This window comes from Bactrocera tryoni, chromosome 4, assembly GCF_016617805.1.
Source record: "Bactrocera tryoni isolate S06 chromosome 4, CSIRO_BtryS06_freeze2, whole genome shotgun sequence".
Lineage (NCBI taxonomy): Eukaryota > Metazoa > Arthropoda > Insecta > Diptera > Tephritidae > Bactrocera > Bactrocera tryoni.
In genome coordinates this window covers 15,630,329-15,651,186 of record NC_052502.1, presented here as the reverse complement: position 1 = coordinate 15,651,186, position 20,858 = coordinate 15,630,329, and the positions used below count along the sequence as shown (strand labels likewise).

At 36.1% G+C, this 20,858-nt stretch overlaps 1 protein-coding gene across 1 annotated transcript in view; it reads left to right on the top strand.

The window, feature by feature from the left end:
* Positions 1–13,380: 13,380 nt before the first annotated feature.
* LOC120773677 overlaps positions 13,381–20,858 on the top strand; it is a 9,893-nt gene continuing 2,415 nt past the window's right edge. The window contains exon 1 of the mRNA XM_040102703.1: positions 13,381–13,431. Within this exon, the coding sequence (XP_039958637.1) occupies positions 13,381–13,431 (51 nt within the window). The remainder of the gene's footprint in view (positions 13,432–20,858) is intronic.

Below are 20,858 nucleotides of genomic sequence, written 5' to 3'. Positions count from 1 at the left end.
GAACTCAACGGATAGACCGTCTGAATATTTGAAAGAGGTAATCTCCAAAAAACAGATGACAAAGAATGTTATTTCGAAAAAATAAACATTCCCCATTATATATGGAGTTTTGTGTTTTTTCTTTCAAAAATTAGAGAACCCGGAAATGGATAACCCTTTGTAATGTAAGTAAGTGACAATTTGCGAGTTATCACTTAAATTAAAAAATAATTAATTTTGACTCTGCCGATTTGACAAGTTGTCTACAAAAGCTCAAGAACGGTAACTAACGTGTTTTCAAGTAGTATATGTGATGAATTATAATCTCGTTGGAAGTAAATGAAATGTGAAATACGAAACATAATTAAGGCCGGACATATTAATATGTAGTGCTGAAGTGGATTTGAGGAATCTTTGAATGACCTAACAAGCTGTTAAAAGCGATATAATTGAGACTATAATTAGACGCTTTTAGTATTCATGCGTAGAAGATTATTGACACTTTGAAGTGATGATTTATTATTATCAAATATTCTACAGGGTTATAAACCGAACGGCAATGAATTGGTCGGAACATGTTCAAATTCTTTTCAATTTTGATATTTTTATTTCGTTAAGCCACGATATATATTCCAATATATAGGAGATCTCACTATAGACATTCAGATCGGAAAGCGGATAATTTGAAGAAGCAGATAAAAATTGGATTTCTCATCAAACGTTTCAATGCCATAAAATAAGAAACTCCAATAGGTTTAGCGGTCACATACACGGATTCATTCATAAGGCAATACTATAATGACTGAAATTTAAATTTAACACATAGCCCTACTGGTCCTTAGAGGTTCAGTTTGGTTTGAGGTAAAGTATTCAGCATACAGCACATCAACGCCATCGTCTCTCTCAGGTCAACTTCTCTGCAATGTATGCATCGTCGTTACTTGTACCCGTTACTGACCTCATGTAATGGCAGTAGGTTGGGATTTGTCAAGAGGCTAACAGCCATCCGGCAGTCCTTTCGACACCGAATGAGTAGGAAGCATGCAACACATGATCTTGGCTATTTTGCAAGTACTTAAGGCATTTATAGCCTTTAACCATGCTATGATGGCAGGCACTAACCGGGCTGCTTCCAAACTGTTAAAGATTGCGTTATTGGAGACATTGTTGAATACTCCACTTATGTAAGGATAGACAACCAGAACATATTCTTATGTTCTGGTGCTCTTTCTATATTTAGGGCTAGCGAATGAAGTGCCGTCTCCATTAATGTACTCTTTGTATAGGTCTACTGTGCTTTCCAAATGTGGGCCCATAAAAGCTTGTCTTTAGAAAGAATGAGGTTAAACTTATTGCTCTGTATTATTTCGAATAATGAGATCAGGTAAGAAACCAGCGCTTTTGATACACTCTACATCATGACTGGAAAAATATCGTTCTTACCAGAGGTCTTATACGGTTCGAAACCGTTGATTTCCCAAAGTATTTTGTTCTGTGTTATGATATCTGTAGAGACGTACTCTACGCCATCTCTTAGAGGCTGGAAATATATAGCGTCTGTACATTCTAAAAAATGCGTGTTGGCCATCAGCCAATGATTTCTCACTGCTTCCAGTCCACTCTCCACATCTTTTGCGTAACTGAAATAAAAATCCAACATTTATTTGTTTAACCGATGAAATATAGTATTCTCTAGTACCGCTATTAATATATTGGTATGATATTAATATTTCCTTTCGACTTGTCTTAACATGGTATAGTAATGGTAATGGTTCAAAATTGTTGATTTGTGTTCGAAATCTTCTGTGAGCATCGAAATCGGGCTGATAATTGCGCTGTTACCAAAATCTATTCGGTTACAAAATACATATATCATAATTTTTATCCCGTTTCTTCCCTATTTTTAATTTTTCTGTAACTGACCTGACTTTTTGGTCAAATTCTGTGTTGTTCCAACAGCTTATGCAAAAAATATCTTTAATTTTTCGAAATTTATATATGTATGCACTACTTTGCTTGCCAAATTGTATCTCGAAAAAGATGTTCATCGAACTAGAAAGCTTGTTCACCTTGCACATAAGTTTCTGCTATTGAGCGGTCAGTTACCTTAATCAAACCAAAGTAGTATATAAATAAAATTAATATCTCTAAAATTCTATAAAAATTTTATTTCAAATGTGTTTGTATATAACTCAATAATTGAATCGTTGTTGACATTTAAAATCTTCAAAACAAACAAACAAAGCGTTAATTGATAAATTGGGCTTTACGATGCGGTGGCAGCAACCGCAAAATTGCAAAATAAAATTTCGAAATCTAGAATTATAAAATATCCAGAAGACACTTTCACATAAAAGCAACAGCGAAATAAGTATTAAAAACTAGATATTTCTAAAATTAAAGCACCGAAAAAATACTCGAAACCTTTCTTTCTTTCTCGAACAAAAGTCGCACTACAACAATAGATAAAAAAAGTGTCTTTAATTTTAGAATAATATCGAGGTAAACAAACGTCATGCATAAATTTAGAATTCCGTGCGTGATTTGCAGATTACCCAATAGTTCTCCAGAATGGTATGCAAATGATCAAAACAAAATTTCAGTGCGGTGCGAAGACTTGGATTTTTTTAAATTTTTTTTTATTGCGAAATGATGCAAGTTTTTGAATAGATATTTGTTGGTGCCTCTGTGCCATCAAACACGATGTCACTGATTCACCTGCAGACCACAAACTAGTTCTGGAGAAAAGGCTAGAATAAAACCGGAAATCCAGCTGTCTGTAGCATGCAAATCGCCAAGAAACAAAGCAAACAATGGTGAAAAAACAACAAAGAACCGCATTGTTAAGAATTTATACATGGAAGCTCACAGAGTGAATTAAAAGAATATAATCGAAAAGCTAACAAAAGCAGCAATAAAATAATAAAATGGCAAAAGAATGCAAAATTAAGAATGCAAACTAACTGATGGAAAGATTTTTTGAACAAAATCTAAAATTTTTGGAATAAAAATTTATTAGATTTTATTTATAATTTTTATTTAAAAATAAATAATATGATATATTTTATGAAATATATTTTTTTAATATATTCATAATTTTCATTCAGCCATGTCCAATTGGGCCTCTCGGCTGGAATTTATTCGATTCGCTTGCTCGAAATAATTTTTTTTAACCCTAATGGGATACATTTATATTTAGGGCTAAGGAATTCGCTGTTGGGTTCTTCCTTAATATAGAGGCAGCGTTGAATAAAGTTCTACCGGGAGCAGTCGTAAGTGCTCTGGACAGTCTTGGGGTTGTATCAAACCTCAAACACTTAATTTGTAGTCTTCTGTGAGACATAGTGATTGAAACGGAATGGGGAAACACACTTACTCGACGAAATGTGAGTAGGAGAACCCCACAAAGTGGAGTTCTCTCTTCTCTTCTTATGAATCCTGGTTGTTAACGATCTGCTTAAAAAACGTGAAACTCTACAAAAGTGAAGTTCCCCCTCCTCTTCTATGAATTCTGGTCGTTAATGACCAACTTAAAAAATTTAAAGAAGCGTGTACCGCTTATGGCCAAAGGAGAGTTTCTGAGTAGTGTTTATGAATTGAATATCTTAGCATCGTAACAAATTGGGCAGTCGTAAACGGTCTCGTCATCAACCCAAATAAAACCTAGATGGTTTTATTCACTAGAAGATACCAAATCCTGGTGCCTAAAAGAACATTGCTGTAGAGAACCCAAAAAGTGGAGTCTCTCATCGAAAGCGGTCCTCTGGCTCTACGACACTACAGTTAAGCCCATTATGTTCTATGATGTCGTGAGGGTTCTAGCAAAGACCACGGGGTGCACTAAGGTCCACTACAATCATAGCACTTAACGTTGTAGGCGTATGGCTGCAAAAGTTGCTATCAGACTCAAAGAGACGGGGTTTTTAAAAGAACACGTGTCTGAAAACTCGGAAATCCTCCCTCACTTTGACTTCATACCGGATTACTTCGATCATGGTTCTGTACGCTTATATCCGACGAGGAAGTTGTGGGTGGGAAAAGGGGCAGCGAGCTTTTTTGCGGATAGGTCATAGCTTGGGGGGAAAGTTGCTGGAGGGTTTTACTGTCATGAGTTCAGTTTCAAACTTTCTGACTATTGAGACTATTGCAGTGTCTTCCATGCCGAGGATGCAGCTCTTAAGATAACAGCAGATTTACTACTCAGATAGCAGACCGGCGATACCAGCCTTGAACTTCTCAATGCCTAACTTCGATATCAATAGTATCGAGTGAATTTGTGATAAGACTGGTGTTGGTGTCAGGTCACTGAGGAATCGCAGGAAACTGTAAAGTTAATGAGCTTGCAAGAAAAGCGCCGTAGAGCCGCTATCGTACTGTGTTCTATTTCTAGACTACTGAGCTTCGCGGAAGCTTGGCCAGCGCTGAGCCAGCATTGGTACATGTGCTGTCGCAAAAGCTCGTTGGCCCAAGATCGATTGAAAGAGATCTAGTGATCTCTTTGCTCTCAGAAAGGCTAGCCTATCCCTAGTTTTGGGGCTTTTAACAGGCCATTGCCTTATTGGCGTTCACACAGTAAGGCTGGGAATCTGCAGAAGCCGAAGGAAGAAGTCGAGGTGGAAACAAGTCAATGCTTCTTTCTTGACTGTCCCGCGTTTGGTAAGTCAGAGCTTAAACATTTTGGAGCGCATACCTTCAGACATCTCACCGATGTGGCTATTAAGCCATCTGCTTATTTATAAGTTCGAACACAGAAGATCTTCTTTTCTATGACCTAACAAAGGACTACATGTAGTAGTCCACGTGTAATCTTAGATCAGCCGTCTAACCTAACCTAACCTACATAGCTTTAACTTTGTAATAAAGTCAAATACTTGACTTTTACATAAAATGCATGTCTAAAAAAAGACCATTTATTACTTTTTTCCTCATCTCTTTTCACTTGCATATTCACAGCTCATTACGATGTGAAGAAAAACATATCATTATACAAATTTCGCCAAACCGATTACGCAAATTTCTTTTCCCAAAAGCATCCATACATATGTAATAGCAAACCATTTGTATGTAGGTGTGCTTTCATTACTTCGGTTTCCCATCGATTAGTTTGTGGGCACATTAATTAGTCGATTTGATGAGCCCAACGAAACTGTTAAACCATTTCTGCAGATCCGCCACATAATGAATGCGCAGGCGCGGAGTACAAACATGAATATGTAAAAATCAATAAATGCGGCTGACGTATAAGACCCTAATATATATAGGTATATATGTATCTATATACCATTATTTTGTACTAAACAACTAAAGCTTTGAGGGTCAACGTTTGCTTTATAGCTCAATGACTCTCCCGCTGCTTAGAAGATATTTATTACAAATGCAAATTAATTTTTTTTATTGTGAAATTTTCCATAAAGTTCTGTCATAATTTATTGATATTTTGGTTTTGAGACAAATCTTTTTATATCCTCGCAACATGTCACTACAGAGTATATTAACTTTGTTCACAATAATGGTTGTTTATAACTCCTTACATTAATTGAGATATTTTTATATAGAATTATATGTATATATCAAATTGATCCTGACGGTGAGTAGAATTGTTTTCCATATGCTTATTTGCCCTTCCATCCGCCGTGTTTTTGGCTGAAATCTATTTTACTCAAAAGTATGTCAAATCTTCATTAGAAAATACCTCTTTCAGTTAAACATTCATACATACATACATATATCGGTATAGGTCATGTAACCACAGGCCATTATTATCTTATTTGTTTCGATTTTCTTTGTCTTAATTCACTGCTTGGTCAAAGATCACGCCGCTATAGTCAAAAATGCTTTGAGTTGCAAATCAATTAACCCTTAGGTGATCTTAATGCTTCGATGATTGAATGGCTTGTTATAGTTGTTGAATGGCAACAATTGTTGCTAATAATCACAAAAGCATATGTGTACATTGTTTTTGAGTTGAATTAAGTGATTTCATTAACAAAACTGTGAATATAATAGCTTACAAATCAGCGATTGCGAATTTCTTATGCGATAGTTTATATAAAATTTCGCAAATGTATGAGGCAAATATCACTAGGCAGTTCGTTTAATGAGATAATAACTGTCTATTTATTGTGAAAGATTTTATATATATAGATATCTATCTTATACAAATTTTTTTGTATGTCGCCTTCATATTTGACAAATTTTTTCTTTTCAAAGTTAGCTTGTCATCTGATTTCTCTCCGAAATAAATTGCTGATACGAGTTCATCAATAATTTAGTATGGAAGATGGCAACCCTTTGATTAGTATACCTTGAGCTGGATGTACTATATTTGACACAAAGTTTCTCAAACCCAGTAACAAACGTCGAATACCCTATAAGGTATATATATGTACATTAAAACAGGTCGTTTTGTAGGGAGCAATCTGAACTACTATTTCTAAGAGACTAAAACCGCGGTAAGCGATTTTTAAAGCGAAGTTCCATAAATCTGAATAATCGGTTCTCTTTGATATAAAGGTAGATCCAAGTAGAGGTACTTTTTTCAATAGCCTTTTTTTACAGATCGCGCGTGAGTCGTGTTCGGTTGTCATATTATTTTTGTTCAGTATTGTTTGGCATTTGATGATGGAAAGACTTAAGCCTGAGCAACGTTTACAAATCTTTAGTTTAGTACGAAAATTCACGTTCTGTAAAGAATTGGTTTCACGCGCTTTGCTCAATTTATAGTCAACATAATCGGCCTACTGAGCGTACTACATATTGGCAACTCCATCACCCATCTTGAGACCCAGCGTTCATTATTGGACAATATTCGACCGAATAGACCACGTCGTGAAGGACAGTGAAGAAAATATAACAGCCGTAGTTGAGATTGTACACGAAGACTGTGAGATTCTATTCGGCCCCGTTCGCAGCAACTCGGACTGACGTACATATGTAACAACTTGGCACATTCTATGTCGAGATTTTAAATTGAAGGCGCACATAATACAGCCTGTGCAAGAACTGAAGCCGATCGACCTTCCCAAGCGACATCGCTTCGCTCTATGAGATCTTGAAAAGTCTCAAGAAGATCCGACGTTTTCAAACCAAATTGTGTTCAGCGATGAGGTCCATGTCTGCCTCAATGGGTATGTAAAAAATCCAAATTTCCGCATTTGCGACAAAGAATAACATGAGGAGATTCAAGAGCTGTTTCTTAGGCAATGTCGTTCAGAATAATCCGTAGGAAATTCGGCGCATACTCTATTTAAAGAAAAAATCGGCCAGTTCTAATGTAAGAATATATAAATGACCGTGGCCGTCTGTCTGCCTGTCCCACAGTTTTTCATAAATCGGTCTGGAATTTCGCACAGATTCTTTCCTATTCAAGAAGCTGCTCATTTGTCAGAATCACCCTCCACTCCATAGATCCATACAAACTGATCAATAAAAATCAAAACCCTGTATGGAAAACTTTCTTATATGACAAGATATTTGAGAGAAAATTTGCATAGATTATTTTCCAAAATCACGAAACAACCTCCGAAAAAATAATTTAGAACTATAGCATATAGTTGCCATGCAAACTGATCGGTCAAAATCCTCTCCTTGTAGGGATCACTTTTTTTTGTATAGTAACTTCAGTAAATTTGCAATGTACTATTTTCCAAGGCAGCGCAACAAACTCCGAAAAACTGTTCAGATCCAACCACTATAGTATACATATAGCTGCCATACAAGCTGGCATACAAGCTGGCCGATCAAAGTCAAGTTCTTGTATGGTATGTTTTGTATTTGTGAAGATATAATATTCCGTGCAGTCGAATTTAACGTTTATTCTTTTTTTCATATACTTGTACTTTCTATTTTATTTAAGTTTTGACAATCAACAGCAATTTGTCGTAATTTTAAATTAATACTTTTTCTTTTAATCTGCAAAAAAAAACTCCACAAAAAACATAATGAACTCACGATCAGTTACGAAGATTTTTTTTTTTTTCAGTTTTAGTTGCACTTGCCTCTAATCATTTAAATATTACTTATCTATCTATTGAAGAATCCATTTTACTTTTCGTGTCATTGATCTGCCACAAAAAACCCATTAAAATCTGGTCATCAATCATTCAACTAATGCTAATGAAGTTGTCTATGCAATTTAACAAGTAAAAAGCAGCTTAGAGTAATTATTATTGAATATAATGCATGCGATTATAATTTACCGTTAGAGAAAATTAAGAATTAAAAATATTAATAGATATATAATAAATGTATATAAATTTGTATATATGTATGTATATTTATTGAACAAAGAACTGCCAATTTAGCTCAACCCACAATAGCAGCTTCACATACGTTACACAACAATTACGTGGATCTTATTATCTTGATTCATAAAATTATATAAAACAGTCGATATATTTATTGTTTTCTTTGTTAATAAATCAAAACCTGAACTTTCGAACTTTTATTGAATAATATTGAACTGCTGCAACCATTTATGTTTCTTCCAACTCCAAATAATCTGACTGTAGGTATCATTATTTGACAACTTCCAATCAATAGCTGTCAAAATTAGTTTCCTTTTCAAATAATCTCATTCATATTTAAATATGACAACAAATGATTCATGTTTTATAGCTATTCAATAGTTTTCGCATAAAATATCTATTATTGAGATCTGCCTTAAACAAATAAAATCGTTTGTCCAGCAAGGTTATGTGCTCAACATGATTTGTATTATCAACATGATATGTATGATATGATTTATGTACATACATATCGAAATATACAATAGTTGGTAAATTTGGAGGTTAAACCCACACAAATTGCAAATACTATTGCTTACTATATACAGTGGATTCATAAATTAATGAAACAGTAAATATGCAAACAAACATTATATAAATAATAAAATAGTATATATATATATACATATATGTATATGAGTTTGAAGACTTCAAAATAATCCGTATTCCTTAACCTTTCAAATTCATATGGAGCATATTGGTATTGACTTAGAAGATGATTATTTCCTGAACAACTCCCTAAGGATGACAGAATTTCATACCATATAATGAGAATCTCGTTAGTTCTATTTTCACCAACGGTGTTAAAGTGCACGATCCTGATGACAACAGACGCACAACGAGATATTTTGCGCTGACCAAAAGATTCCTTAAATAAATTTATTGTTTTGTTGGCTGTGTGGCTTGCAGCGCTGTCCTCTTGGAATCAAAGATCATCCACTTCAATAACCTACAAATCAGACATGAAAACGTTGCTAATCATTGGCTCTTTAGCGTCCCCCTATGTTTTTTTTTGCGGGTGAGGGGGTGGATTATGTTTTCCACGTCATCACAGCAGCGGAATGGTCACTCACCCAGGAGCCACATTTAACCACGACTTAAGGATGTCGTTACATTTTTCTCATTCAGAGGTTTCCTGCTTTTTCTACGTTGCAAAATTGCTGCGAATTTCTTTATAATTCTCCAGTTTGCTTCTCTCTCCAGTATGACGCTGATTAAACTGTGCGCATTTATTTGGCCAACCAGATCTTCTATGACGGTGCGTTCTCGTTTCCATAGCACACATTCAAAGACTGTGTGTTCAGCGTCGTCTTCAGTCGCGTCCTTGTATCTCGACTATTTCCATTCTGTGGAGGTAGTTTTTGAAGTACCCGTGGCCTTTTTCCCGTCCATGAATTTGGGTATTTTGTTAGCCGTCCATCTGCCGCAACTCTCATTCTCCCGTCTTCACTTTCAGTTTGTCATTGTATGTATCTTTCTTTATTTGCTCTATTGCTCTCGTATATTGATACGTAAATAGGACGCTGATTGTCGTCGACATTTGTTGCTTTCTCCTTTCTTGGCTGGGGCCCCCTATGTTGGCCATTAGTATGCTAAGTTGGGAGGTGATTTTCGCAGCCTTTCCTGCGGCGTACTGGATTTGTACCCAGAAGGTTAGTCTAGGATCCAGTCTTAAGCCTAGGTAGTTTACTGCTTTTTGGGGCGCAGATTGACTGTAACATTAAAGGCATTATTTTCAAGGAATTTCAACATGATTCCATCCATCATTATTTAAGAATTTCAGAACAGTTAACGTCGTCTCAACATAGACAACAAAAAATTTTTGAAAATCCAAATCTGTGACTTTAATCCTTTCATCGCAAGTGCGACACGCTTGATGGTCGTTCGACTTCAATTCTTGAACGAGTTGGATTTTGTAAAACTGAATACCAAGAACCCTCCGCAAAATCTTTCATAAAATTAATGGAGACAACCCCAATTGTTGCGCGAGATGGTGAATGGACTCATTCCGGTCTTCTTCAATACACTGCTCCAAAGCAGTAGTAGCGACTTCGGTTGGTGGATATTTCGAGTATGAAACTCGTTCTTGCTCGACTCTTTCCGATAAAGCCGATTTTTTTTTCAAATGAGCACGGTAAACAGGACCCTTTGGACATAATAATTGGCGATGAGACAAGGGCTTTTGAGTTTGACATGCAAACAAGTCAACAATCATCGGAGTGAAAAAAACGAGCCGAAACCCAAAAAATCACGCCAAACCTCTCAAAAATTAAGGTGATTTTCACAGTTTTTTTTCGATATTTGTGGTTTAGCGCATTACAAATTTGTTTCAGAGGGCCAGACGGTCGGTAAAAAGTTCTATTTGGCCATATTGAGGCATTCGGTTGCGAACATCCGTCGAAAACGTCGGAGATGTCAAAGAACAATTCATGTATTTTAGATGATGATAACGCACCATCACATTGAGTCGGGATTGTAACCGAATTCAAAGCCAAAAACGCAATGAATACCAGCGATTAATCACCGTATTCAACAGCTTTAGCTTCGTCTGATTTTTCCTTGTTCTTCAAACTGAAATTGCCGCTTCGGGGAACCCGTTTTTAGTCAATAGAAAAGATAAAGCCAAATTCAATCAAGGAGCTGAAGGCCATCCCAAAAAGTGCTTATGAAAAGTGTTTCGAGGACTGGAAAATCCTTGGCATAAGCATTTTTTTACAACAACAAAAAAACAACCGTTTTATAAATGAAGCTAAATTTAGTTATACGCCCTTAATTCTGAGGAACATTATCCTGTGTTTCTAAAAGTTTTCTCGTACAGCATTCAAACATTGGCTTTCAGCATTTTGATTAAAAATTTTATGCTCTTTGTCCATTTATTTATTCTAACCACTGTTTTTAAATTATTTCACACACTAGGCTACATAAAATGATTCAGCAAACGCTGATAGCCATTTATTGGAACAAAAACAGCTAAAATTTCAAAATATATATTTTATGAATGCTCTGCGATATCGATCTTCTTTATTCGCGTGAACGAAAGGTGCAAACTTGACAGCTGTCAATGAGCAGTAAATCAAATTATTTATTTTTATTGTTTTATTACTTTTCAGGCGTCTGCTTTGGTGTGTTTAATTAGGCATGATTTTTACAAATTCGATTTCGTGATGAGTAATTCTTTCGCAGCAATACAGTTAGTTATTCATTTTATTATGTCAAAAAAATGTTCAGCCGGATTTGACAGATTCTAAGGGACTTGCCAGTTGCTAACATTCTAATTGTGGCACAATGGGATTTTTTGCTTAGCTGTCAGCAATTTGGTGTCTGCTGAGTGTTGGGAAACAATGTGTTGGCTTTCATGTCATGCTATGCTTTGCAATGCTATGCTAAGGCGGCGTTGGAAATTCCCTGCGAATCAGTGTTAAAGGCGGATTTCTGGCGTTGAAAAAAGCATGAATATTAATGGCGATCGCATCACGCTCTTGTTTGGCCTTTGTGATGTCACTTTAATTGCTATCAAAAGTAGTCACCAGGCACACATACACTTACATACATACTTACGTCCATACATACACACAGATTTGCATTTGTTTGCGCATGTTTGCCGGCCACCTTTGCAAGCCTTCGCCTTTCACTTAAGTTCATTATGTAAATTTGTAAACGAATAGTCAGCCATTCGTTTCGAAAGTTCGTGCTGATGTGATTAAAAAGTCATCAATGATTAATATTGTTGATTTTATTAAGTTCCATTTTTTGCGGCTAATTCAGCCTTATGTTAAGTATTAAGTAAGCGATAAATTTGGTATTTTACTTAAAAGCAAAAATGATAAAAATGTCATTCGCGCCGTGACACGTGGATTGCTGTTAAGAATATGATTCGAAAATTAAATTATGCATGAACATGTACTTAATTGTCCAACATCGTGATTTAAGTATTATTGGATGTTCTGCACGAAACCACTTAGACAACAGTAATTTATTTAGACAAGCATAGATGCCTAAATAAATTTATAAGTGACGACAATGGAGTGCAAAAATTACGTTTGCCAATTTTTATGAAAACCTACTAATACTTACCCTATGTCTACTTACAACAAGGTGGTTCATGAAAAAATTTATTAAACATTTTAACGAGTGACCCATTTCGAGGTTCCCTACTTTTTTAAAGTAAAAAACACAGAAATTTAAAATTTAAATTGATTATTATCATTCGAAAGAACATTCTTTGGCATGCATTTTTTGAAGGTTATCTCTTTCAAATGTTGGCCGGGGCTACGTCCCAGATGGTCTACCCTTGAGTCCAACTTTCGATGACTCGTTCGAGCAATTCGACTGGCAACTAGCGAATGACACTCGCGATTTTTTGCCTGAAACGAAACTGGATTGTCCGCATAAACTTTAGTCTTTACATATACCTACAGGAAAAAGTCTAACAGTGTGATATCACAATATCTTGGTGGCCAATCGACCGGATCAAAACGTGAAATTATCTGCTCACCGAAGTGTTCTCTTAATAAATCCATTGATTGATGCAATTTTTGGGAAGTGGCGCCGTCTTGTTGAAACCAAATGTCGCCGAGATCACGAACTTCAATTTCTATCAAATAATCGGTTATCAATGCGCAATCGCCATTGACGGGTACGTTCTCACCGGCATCCTTTTTGAAGAAATATTGACCGATGATTCCACCGGTACACAAACCACACCACACTGTTGTTGGATGAAATGACAGCTTTAGCATCTCTTCAAGTTGGTTTTCGTTCCAAATGTGGCAATTTTATTTGTTTACATACCCATTGAGCCAGAAATGGGCCTCAGCGCTGAACAAAATTTGGCTTGAAAACGTTGGATCTTTCTTGGGACTTTTCAAGAGCTCATAGAGCGAAGCGATGTCGCTTGGGAAAGTCGAGCGGCTTCAGTTCTTGCACAGCTGTATTTTATACACTTCGAATTTAAAATCTCGAAATAAAATGCGCCAAGTCGTTCTAAACGTCAGTCCGAGTTGCTGCCAACGGCACCGATACGACTCTCAGCTACGGCTGCTAAATTTTCTTCACTGCGAGCTTTACGTAAAATATTCGGTCGAGTTTTATCCAAAAATGAATGCTGGGTCCCAAGATGGGTGATGTTGTTGCGAATAGTACGCTCAGTAGGCCAATTTTGTTGATCGTAAGTTGAGCGAGGCGCGCGAAAAAAAAATTCGATTTGTAAACGTTGTTCAAACGTAAGTCTTTCCACGATGAAATAATAAACAGTAGTGAACAAATATGTATAACATGACAGCTTGACACGACTAACGCGTGATCTGTCAAAAAAGGCTATTGAGGAAAGTACCTAAACTTGGATTACCCTTTAATTATAATTTAATTATAGCTCTCCGTCCTAAATACAGTTAAAACCTCATGTGTTTCATGAATCAACTATTGTCAAAGCGGCCTGAACCTATCACAAATCTGCTTAGGTGGTTCTGCTATTTAACCTGGATGTCTAAAAGTATGAGAACCAAAGTGTTTTACGAGTAGTCTTGATTCGCCAAAGATGGGACATTTGAAAAGAAAGTGTTGAGATAATTCTGTCTCATCTTTTTCTAAGCAGCTGACAACTGGTAAAATGTTCAGTTGAACCGCAAGTATACCGATTAGACAGTGTCCACTTAGAACCCTAAAATGATTGAGATATGGACCACTAGACCTCTTTCGATTTACTCTAAGCCGAAAGGACCTTAAAGGGCTGAGACATCCCTTCACTAGTCTTAAGCATACAGTTAGAGAAGTCAAGACTGATATCGCTGCCATATTATCGGTGTAATAGTAACTACTCTGCACCTAGCAACTACTGCTACTTTTAAGGCAATTACTTCCACTTGGAAAATACTGCAATGGTCAGGAAGCCCAAAACAAAAGTTGGTGGATAGTTCTCGACAGAGTACTTTTATTCGCATATTAAGGGTGTTCGGAATTCTTTTCTTACAAAAATTATCTATGGAATATATATATTAGGGTGTTTTTTTTATTTGAACTATTAATTTTTTTCAGTCCCGTCACAAAATTTCCTTGGAAATACCCTAAAAAAAATTCCCTGAAAATTTTAGACCTTAATATTAACATTAAAAACTGGACCAAGGCCAGTAAAAATTTTCAATAGGAAATACATATGTACACTACAATCGTGATTTTTTTCTTTAAATTCCTACAGATCAGAGGTATTTTATGGCATCGCTTTGACTTTAGACGCATATTTCTCAGAATTATTCACTCTACAAAAGTGCCCAGTGCAACAAAGTCGTAACTCACACCGGCGAGGTAGTACGGGGCTCTAAACCTGATTTTTCCGTGAAATTCGCATTTTTTTGTACATATCTCGTAAATGACAAGAGCTATAGAAAAAATGTTTATCACAGACTTGTAGGAAATTTTTTTTGTTACAAAAAAGATCCGAGGTCAAAATCGCTATCATTAATACTTCTCAAAATATATTCGACTTTTGAAGTAAGGCTGTATGGAATTTTCATAGCTTTTTTATTACATATCATCTATGAAAATTCTATAAAGCCTTACTTAAAAAGCTGGTTTCAAAATTTAATTTTTAAGTGAATAAATAATTCATATTTAAAGTTTTAACATTTCTTTTCATAAATAAAAAAGTCAAAATTGCATAAGACAGGTTCTAAAACAATCAACAAAACTCAACATTTTTCCATAAAATTTTTCTAAGAAAAATTATCGAACAAAAATGTTTACTTAATTTTTTCAGCCCTAATGTTTATACAAACACAGTAATATTATGTAATTTATAGGCTGACTTTTATGCGTGAATATTTATTTATGTAAAACGATAATTTCGCCGCCTAACTATGTTTTTTGTTTTGATTGCCTTATTTGCCTTATAAATATTCAGCAAGCAATATATTTGAAAATATGAATGTTTTATGTGCTCATAAATTATAATCTTGCTAATGGCTAATTCCAGATTCATGCGAAATGCTTTAAGCCAGATAATGCTAATTGATGGCATGATCATAATTGGCAATTAGTGGACAGTTCGAGACTTATGAAAACCTATAAAATTGTTTTAGAAATTACCTCTGAAAAACCAACCAAACATCGGACCAATGAACCTATTAAAACCCGAAAAAATGTGGAAGAATTGTTCTCTGACGCTAAAAATTTCTCACTTTAGTCTGAGTGAGCAATTCTTTAGACTTCACTAAATTTCATCCCCTTCAAAGTAATACCCATGCGATAAAACGTACTCTCACCACCAATCCAATCCTCGAAAGTTTAAGTTAGGTTAATCTGGTAGGTCAATGAGCCACGCATAGACCAGTTTTTGTCCTTCGCGATACCAGATGGTGTTCAGTTGCTAGGTCCAAGAGAAGTAGTCATCCTTTAGAATGCCTCCGCTTGATGCAAATTTTAACGGACTCTGCGGCCTCACTATCGATACATAGCAATGTATCATACCATGGGGACCCCTGATGCTTACAGCGTAGTCATGCCAATGCGGGACAAGTGCACAAGAGATGCTCCATTCTTTCCCTGGTGCCCTGTTCTAGACATTTACTGCAGTCTTCTCGATTTGCCAACACCATCCTGCAGGCGTGCGTCACCAATAGAAAGTAACTAGTTGGTTTTCCCATCATGTTCCTAAAGTCTCTTCTATCGAGTGCCAATATGAATTTTGTGTACTTCCGATCTACCGTTTTGCACATTTCTTTTGCAGTTTTACACCCAGGTAGCTCGTTCCATCGGGTTTTTCCTTACTTTACCATGCTTCTGTCGAGATCGTCGTATAGAAAATGCATGGGTATCCCAATGTTTATCATATTTTCGGATGTTAGCCTTACACTATTATTGATAATCTCGACCACTATTTCATTGCTCTCGATGCCTTTGTGGCCTGCTACCCTGTAAAAGCGAATTCCTGGCAACGCTTACCAGTACTGCACTGCTTCCCAAGGCACTTCTGACCGATATGCGATACTAGGTTACTGCCTTGCTTGCTGCTTGGCTGTCTACGTAGATGTTGACTCTGGAATTGACTGCAGGTACATTGACTGCTCCGTGGCTTTCGCAATAGCAAAGATCTCAGCTTGCAATATACTGCAGTGGTCCGGCAACTTAGAAGGCTGCCTTATGTCTAACTCTGGACAGTATATTCCCGCACCAACTCCATCGTTCATCTTCGAGCCATCCGCATTTTCCGAACAGTCGGAATAGTTTTTTTTTTTTCAGCATAACTTTGAAGTTTATTCGGTTTTAATGTCCTTAAACATGTCAACACAGCGTCCTCACTAGACCTTTTAAGGTTGTTGAATAGTCATAAGTCGTACGCAGCCGAATCAGAAGAATGCGGTCGTTGCGGAACGATATGAGTTGAGTTTTTGGCAAAAAGTCGTAAAGAATCAAAGCAGTATGACTTAATGCATTATCAATATGAAGAAACCAAGAGCTTTTCGTCCATTAAAGACGAATAGCTAGACGCAAACGACGCATAACGTCGTCTAATATCCTTTGCTGAGAGTTTGGCCCGACGAAAGGAAATCATATACCCCACAACACGATAATTACACCATTCCCCAGATGTAACGGTTTTAATTCACTTAATGGAACTTTATGTTAGGCACGGATGCAGATAAAGATATTTTCTATAAAACCTTCCTTCTGCGACTTCGCTTTAGTTGTCCAAAAAAGGAAAATTATGTGGCCTCAAAGTAACTTCTGGAAAGTGGTCACTTTTGAACTGAATTCCTTTTAATTTTTTTTTTATTTTTGGTTTATAGTGCAATAAGGAACTTTTTAACTTAATTAATTTAAGTTTTTTACTAAAGTGGTGAACATATAAAATTTATTTACCGCTAATGGAACATAATGTGCTCACGTCGATATAAAATAAATCAAATTTGAGCTTGCTAATCAAAAAAACATAAACACACACACACGCATGCAAATGGAAATCCAGTCGGGCAGTCGAAAACCTTAATTGCGAGTACAGCGCTTCGATGCTCAATTAAAGCGATCACATAACAATTACTTATAAACAAATTTTGTCGAAACCAGTTGGTGTTTCTGGTGGACCATATCAATATGTGTGTATGTGTTTGAATGTGTGTTTGTATGCTTTTATGTCGATTGCTAATTAAATCACTCTAATTTGATACTGTCAATGGATTTGAGCGTTGAGATGCTTCATTCATACAAAAAATAGCGGCGTAGTGATTGTATAGTAGCAACATCAACACACACACACGCACACATGTGTCAATATGTTATGTATTGGCATGAAAAATCCGCGAAAACAAAACCACTGACGTCTTGTAGAACCAAATAATTAACAGTGAAGTATTCAAAGAAGATCTATTCAAGAAACCGGCCAAACTGACAAGTGGTAGGATGAGAGCACAAGCGGCCCGCCGCATTGCAAAAGCGCTACGCTACGCATGCGTGCGTATGATTTGCAGGCAGATGAGTGCGGGGGATTTCGCCAACGTCACCGTTGACTAAGATTAGTTAGGCTAACGCCAATAGCTTTTAGTTGTTCATTAGTACACATGTACCTTTGCATATATGAGGCATGTGAGATAATAGTATAGTAGTAGTGCTGTCATCTACCACAGTCATCAAAAACAACTAATATTGAGCATATTTGTATAGGGTTGTTCACTGTGAGTTTCTTCTTTTGAAATATTGAATGATTATTTTATATGAGCAAGTCTGTCTTTAAATTACCATATGCTGGATTAGGTTAGGTCGTAGGGCTGTTCCAAATCGATGGGCTTGACTTAAAAAGACATTCATCCTTTGTGTTTCTCTTAAATTTCTAAAAGTGCATTAACAGAATCTCATAAATCAACGAAGCGTTTTGAGTTTGCCACAAATTTATTAAGGCAGTTAATATTAATACCAGCTAATTCGCCTACTTCACTGGACTCGCCAAAGATGTGTATGCCGAGATATTTCTAGTCAGTCTGCCAAAAGCCGGGCAGTAGAGTTGAAAGTGACAAGTTGATTCCACCTCAGCTACCTCCATATAACTTTGGTCCGTCACAATGTTTAGCCGTCGAAACCTTTTGGACAGTGTCCCAGTTGAATACCTACAATTGCGGTGTAACTGACTTTGTTAAGAGAGAGTTCAGAGGACTTCTTACGGTTCTCTCTGTGACAGAAGGCTCACGTAATCGCAGAAGTTGTGGTTATTGATCAGCGCCTGCCGAGCTCACTGGAGGTCCATTGGTACAGCGCTAGAATGAAAGAACACATAGGAAACCCGTCTTGCTATCGATCGTGTGAAATTGGATCGACTTTATAGTTTCCGACAATTCCGATGTGACCGGTCACCCTTACAAGTCGAATATTGAAAAAGCTTGCTGCTATTACTAATAACATTATAAACATCTTGACTAGTTTAGAACGTACAATCAGCGAATTCATAGCTGGTATAGCCGTTCAGCTATCGAAGGGCGTGCATATCTCTTTGAAAGAAGCTGCACTATGGACCAAAACATCTAGTTCTAACTAAAACGCTACAGCAGTCTGCCATAACTGAGAAACGAAAAAATTTGTGGTCGCTAAGAGTCGAAATTTTAATGAGAAATTTAAAGCGAGTCCTCAGAAATACAGGGGAAAATGTTATTATTGATCTATGATGATCATTACGGAGATATAACGACCAAATAGTCTACTCAATGCGTGTGTTTGAATGTGTTCACATTCCGACAAAGCTCTCTTTACAATCTAAAATTGATCTTTTTCCAATAAAAGTTTGATAACGGTCTCTTCAATATCACTTTGGTACAAAGAAGATGTTATTTGAGGTCCATTCATATTTTGGATTGTCATTATGGACCTATAACGCATAATCGAGCAAGCCATTTGTGAGATAGAGCCAGTGATTGTCTCCAAGATCTTAAAATGATATGTATTAAAAGCAAAGAAAACCATGAATGGTTGCAAAGGTGAAAATGGAGGCTGAAAAGTGCTTGCTCAAAGCCATGAATCGGACCATTTGGTTCACCAGAGAGCCTTAACTAAGCACTATTAAATAACACGCCGGACTTAGTAGAACTTTTTTGGAATTTTTCCTCCCTGATAGCTCAATGATTTTTTCAGAGCGAAATATCAAGCACTGTGTAAAATATTATTACACTAAACTTTCCATTAAGAGAGGTTAGTCTACAATATAACCTTCCTTTAAAATTACTAACCTTAATCAGTTTCTAAAGATGAGATCTCAGGGATGAGAACCGTGCCTTGATTCCTACCATAAAAATTAGTTTTTTTCTTGGCTAAAGTTAGTAGATTTGTTCTCAACTTCTTAACTTCATCTTCAGTAAATTCGGATTTTGGTGGTCTTCCAAGTCCTAGCAAGTTAATCTAGCAACCTTTGATTAAGTAATATTTGAAAGGACATAGGTAGTTCATGGTCATTATCTCATTGCCATCTATACCTAAAAGACCGGAGACACAAATAATGAGCGTTGCTTTCCACACTGAAGTAATATTGACTGACATTTTACATGTCTTCAGCAGAAAGACTTCTCAGAGGCTATCTAAGCTTGACTATCTACCTGAAAATATTTCATAAATAAAACAAGAAAGCTCTACCAAAAAACATAACACAACACAACATTTTGTTTCTGTTTAAAGTTTTTACGATTAGTTGATTGAATTTTCCAAAAGCAAACCACTGCATGGACCACCCTGTATTTGGCTTATGTTAGTTCTATTTCGATCATCTGCCAAATATTTTTTTTTGCGATATGTTTATCGTGACTTGTGGTATTTTTAGCTTTATGTTTTTGTTTCGTCTACGCCTTCTCCATCGGCATTCTAAATTAATTAAGAGTCAAACAAAATCAACTGCGACATAATTGCGACCTTTCGTTGTATTCTTAGTTAAATTTTAGAGTTTTTAATTTATTTACAGAAAATAGATATGTTTAAATTAAGTTATTGTTTAAGTAATAATAAACATATGGGTAGCACTAATAAAATAGCGGTTTCTGTTGGGTATAAAAGACTACGGTTTTGTTGAGTCGTAGTGACAGTTCTCACACACAATTCAACGAGTTTAGTACAAACTAAAGTTCCTGGTCTCTTGTGGTCTCCAAAATAAACAAACTCCTCAAAATGGTTGGTGAATTAGTGATACATACGGACATACAAAAATTTAACTATAAATATTCTCAGTTATTTGATAAGTCAGAAGCAGTGCTGTGCTCATGAACCCTTTGGGAGAGTGATCTGTGTTGTGTAAACGTTTTGATTCTGTGTTCTAATTGTTTTTTAATTACTTACTTTTAGTTTACATGATTTAGTGTTTGATTTATTTGGAAAGATAGCGTTGTTTATTCTCTTTTCTAATTTCCCGAAGGAAATGTTTTATACTGATAGCAATCTTTCAGTTTCATGAGAAATGAGCGCATAGTTCGTAAAATTAATCGATAGTATCTTCGAGTAAAATGGTAAATACTGCTCTTAGCTCCTCTTTCTGTTCTTTATACCGGGAAAAAGTACTAAATTTTGTTTTTAATCAAGTGGCTCCAATTATAATATAATTCAGTACAACTATCTTGTTAATGAAATCACGCTCAATTA